This window comes from Aplysia californica, unplaced genomic scaffold (assembly GCF_000002075.1).
Source record: "Aplysia californica isolate F4 #8 unplaced genomic scaffold, AplCal3.0 scaffold00491, whole genome shotgun sequence".
NCBI classification, from domain to species: domain Eukaryota; kingdom Metazoa; phylum Mollusca; class Gastropoda; order Aplysiida; family Aplysiidae; genus Aplysia; species Aplysia californica.
The window spans coordinates 429,971-434,367 of record NW_004797761.1 but is presented as its reverse complement, the minus strand read 5'-3'; the positions used below and the strand labels follow the sequence as shown (position 1 = coordinate 434,367).

Sequence of the window (4,397 nt, the reverse complement as noted above, 5' to 3'; positions counted from 1 at the left end):
ATATATATACACCTATACATATATTATACATACACACATACATATACACACATAACTTTACTCATGTATAGGCAAGAAATATTGAACCAATGTTACTTTTTAAGAGTGATAGAGTCTGTGATGGTGAACGTTCCAGAGAGGACGTTGGACGGCACCTGTTTCTTCTGATTTGGCTGTTGACCACCACAGAACAGACTCATCCCGCCAGCTTTAATTACCCATTTCCCATCTTGCCAAAAAGCCATGGACTCTGAAGATATCGACAAACTTCTTGAGATCGTTTGCTTGGAGGCAATGAGGATCCGGTCAAAGTAGGCCAACTGTAGTTGTGGTACGGGCAAGGACTTGTCATTCCAGCTGATGTAACATTGAAGAACTTCTTCGCCGTCAACGTCACCCACATTTGTAATGTCCACCTGGACACCCAGACTAGCTCCTGCCTTGATTGTTGTGTTGTACATCAGATTAGAGAAATTGAACTGGGTGTAGGAGAGGCCATAGCCGAACGGGTACAAGGGATCGCCCCTGAAGTAGCGGTACGTTCTACCCTCCATAGAGTAGTTGACCATGGGTGGAATCTGCGTACTGTACAGGGGCCAGGTGTTGGGCAGTCTACCTGCCGGGGAAGAATACGGCCCGGTGTTGGTGAGTACATTGTACAGGGCTTTCCCAGTAGACTGTGCGGGAAAGAAACATTCCATAATGGCTACCACGCGGTCTGACTGGTCGGCAAACGTAATGTTGAGAGGACTGGCAGAGAAGAGAAGCAAGATGATCTTGGCGTCACCGCTGTTGTCTAGAACATCCAGAAGAAGTTCTTTCTGGTGTCCTGCAAGCTCGACATCCGGCCTGTCGTGTGCCTCTCTTTCAACAGCCCGACCAGTACCAAGAGTAACAAATACCAGTTCCGCATCTTTCACTATAGCAGGCACGGCAGCTTTGTTGTACTGTGTACACGGTGTGCTGTCATTGCACGCATGTCCGTATTTGGCATTTGGGTAGAGCGTTTTCACTGTGTCCAAAGGAGTCGTGAAGAAAGATTTATCTTGAAAAGGTTGGTAGTCACCACTCAGTTGTTCTGTATCGTCACTCATTGGTCCTATAATTGCAACTTTGCTAAACTCTCCTTTCTTCAAGGGTAAAATGTCGCCATGGTTTTTTAACAGCACGAAAGACTTCATGGCGGCTGTGACAGCCACCTGTTGGTGTTCAGCAGATTCGATCAGATCCATACTCAGCTGGGCGTACGGGTTATCGTTTACCGGGTCAAACTCCCCGAGCCGCATGCGTGTGTAAAACAGTGGTTTGACTCTTTCCCTCACCAAATCCTCAGACAGTTTTCCCTGTTGAATAGCATCAACTATAGACATATAAACGGGCGTGGGGAGATTGGTTGAAAGTTCCAGATTCGTACCAGCGTTAACACAGGCCGCCACAGCATCCACGCTATTATTACAATATTTATGTTTCGAGATGACATTTTCGATGGCAGCTTGGTCGCTGACGACATAGCCCTTGAAGTTCCATTCTGTACGCAGGATGTCTGTAAGCAGCTTTTTGTTTGCGCATGCCGGGACACCGTTCACACTGTTGTAGCTGCACATGACGCTGTAGGTACCGGCCTCTACACATTTCTTGAAGGCGGGCAGAAAGGTCATCCTCCAGTCCGTGTCAGAGACGATAGCATCAAATGAGACCCTTGACACTGGAATGTCTTCAGGCCCTCCATGAACGTCAAAATGCTTGCATCCAGCGCTAGTCATTATGAACCTTGAGTCTTCACCTTGGATACCAGTGACAAATTTTTTTGCCAGATTTCCAGTCAGGTAAGGGTCCTCGCCGTATGTCTCCTGATTTCTACCCCACCTGGGATCTCTCAAGATATTGATGACCGGACTGAAGCAACTGGCACCTGTGTGGGATCTAAAAATGCCCCGTTTGACAAAGTCGTTGTGTTTGGCTCGCACTTCTTGACCTGTCGCTCGGGCAACGTTGTACAGAATATCCGGGCTGAATGTGGCCGCAAGACCAATAGCCTGGGGGAAACCTGTTGCATTCTCAATTGAAGACGCGTCACCTCGTAAACATTCTGTAGCCCACTGATATGATCCAATACCTAATCTAGGAATGGCCGGGGCTGGACCCCCAAACTCTCCAACTCCGCCCCTGGACATCTGTACCTGAATCTCCTCCAGGGTCAGTCTGGACACGAGATCATCCACACGCTCATCCCACGGCAAGTTGGTGTTCCGGAACGGGAAGTCGCTGAACTTTGCCTGTTCCTCCTCAATGTTCATGTGTCTGATTGTCTTAGAATGATTACGTCTGTAAGATTTCGAGCTAGTGGTTCCATGACTTGACAGAAAAATGACGAGTATAAGTAAGCTTTTACAGCACAGGAGTCTTGACAACATCTTTGTCTTCATATTTTCGGAATCTGTTTCGAACAGAAAAGAAATAAAGAATTTTTTTAAAAATTCAAGCACAAAGTTTTTTTAATCTTGCTAATCAAAACCAAAGAAACTTTTAAGATCATATGATGGGGGGGCTCTCGTGATCTAGAGGTATAGAGTCCACCTCTCATTCAATAGGTCTCGGATTCAAAACTTGGCAGCTACGAAACATTTTTATCTCTAAAATTTTTCATTTCTCCTCCTTTCCGGTTCTCTAGTCTTGTTTTATAACTTTCTTTCATCTCCACTCCCCCCCCCCTACACTCCATCCCTCACCTCCGGCATCATTTGGGCTACTCTCCTCTTAACTCTTGACTCTTTATACCGTATCCCTGGTTCTATATTACTGCTGATTTTAGGGTAAGTAGGATCGAACACCCCGGATAAGGGTGAATAATTTCGGATGTCCCTTGTGCACGTTATGCACGTTAAAGACCCGCTGGTGATTCTAAAAGCAATAAGGATATTTGTTCTTGAATTCATACCGTTTGTGGAGTTTTCGAAGATCTCAATCCATTTGGCACTAATCTATCGGAGACAGACGTTAAATTCGGAGGTCCTGCCTCTTAAATAACGTACAAGTGCTGACAGAGGCGTTAATCCCATATACGTACACAGCTATCACTTTGAAACTTCCTTTCTTGCCAGGCCAGACACTACCATACAATATGCAGAAGTCCAAACCAGCTTCATCTTCCCTGTAACAAAACAGTGTCGTCGCTTTCCTTGTGAGTGTTTGGAAACGAACTCAATGTCAGTCTTCAATGATCCATGTTGAAAAATTCAAACTCTATTAATGACTGTCTTCTTGACGATATTAATATATCTAGGGATTTCACATTGTTAAGTCTCAAACCTTTGTAAGCCTTGTTTTCCTGATGAAAAAAGCCATACTTTAAATCTATTAACTCAGACTGGCTTTGGAGGTACGCAAACCGGTTTCTTTTAGACATCAGTTAAATTTAAAAAAAAGAAAATATACATACCAACTACTTCACAAAAGCAAGTCCCATGACAAACTAATAATGTGCGGCGGCTACACGACATTAAGTAGCTGATATGAACAAAAACTGTCCACAGGCCAAACAGTTAGATGTGCTTGATCTGATTAAATTGAGAATTTGTGTCATATTTGTCATTCTGTCTACTTCTTCAATTGATATCTTGGACAGATCAACGACAACCTTTTGATATAAATGTACAAGGTCAAGGGGCCTTAAGAAATTCTATTACAGAGCGCTGACTTCGAGATTCTAAGGTAAGAAAGTCCAAGCACTACTGTTAATCGCGTTGCATACTAAGATAACAGAGGAAAACAACTACTGTTGAATCAGCTTGACAATTATTGCCAATCAAGTTCGATCGTTCGTGTTTGCCATTAAATTCCCGGATCAAACCGATAAAAACTAGTCACCAGCATTTGAAGGAATGTGTATTTTATTTTTTTATGCGACCTACAATATCATATTTTCTTAACTTAAGCTGTTCTCTAAATGTTCACAGGAGTGCCATACAAAGTTACGAGCACGTTGGCAAATTAATAAATGAGCTTGATTTTTTTACAAATTCGGACAGACGCGAGTGAACAAGTTTTTATAGTCTTTGATCGGGGATGGAGGGGGTGACCCCAGACACTTTAAAACATTGATGCCGACGGACTTAGCCAAAATACAAACTTGTTTGTATCTGATTTTTCAACTGCAAATTATGGGCGTAGACAAAAGCGCTATCGATTTCGCAGAAAAACCCCCATCAGAATGGTCGGTGATCTAGTCAGGTCTATCGGCTCCGATGTAATTTAAGAAATGATGCCTTCTAAAATTGTATTATATATTATGAATGATTATATAGTTAACAAGAAATTGACGTTAAATAGAATACAGCTTAGATAGATAGATAGATAGATAGGTAGATAGATAGATAGATAGATAGATAGATAGATAG

At 43.1% G+C, this 4,397-nt stretch overlaps 1 protein-coding gene across 1 annotated transcript; it reads right to left on the bottom strand.

Moving 5' to 3' along the window:
• Positions 1–92: 92 nt before the first annotated feature.
• On the bottom strand, positions 93–3,392 carry LOC101855208 (xylan 1,4-beta-xylosidase-like). Its single transcript, XM_005105789.3, has one exon. The coding sequence runs from the start codon at positions 2,424–2,426 to the stop codon at positions 93–95; it is 2,334 nt and encodes a 777-aa protein (XP_005105846.3). The 5' UTR covers positions 2,427–3,392.
• Positions 3,393–4,397: the final 1,005 nt, after the last annotated feature.

Bases quoted from the DNA above. Each gene is read 5' to 3' on its own strand.
- LOC101855208 (XM_005105789.3), bottom strand. From the start codon at position 2,426: ATGAAGACAAAGATGTTGTCAAGACTCCTGTGCTGTAAAAGCTTACTT.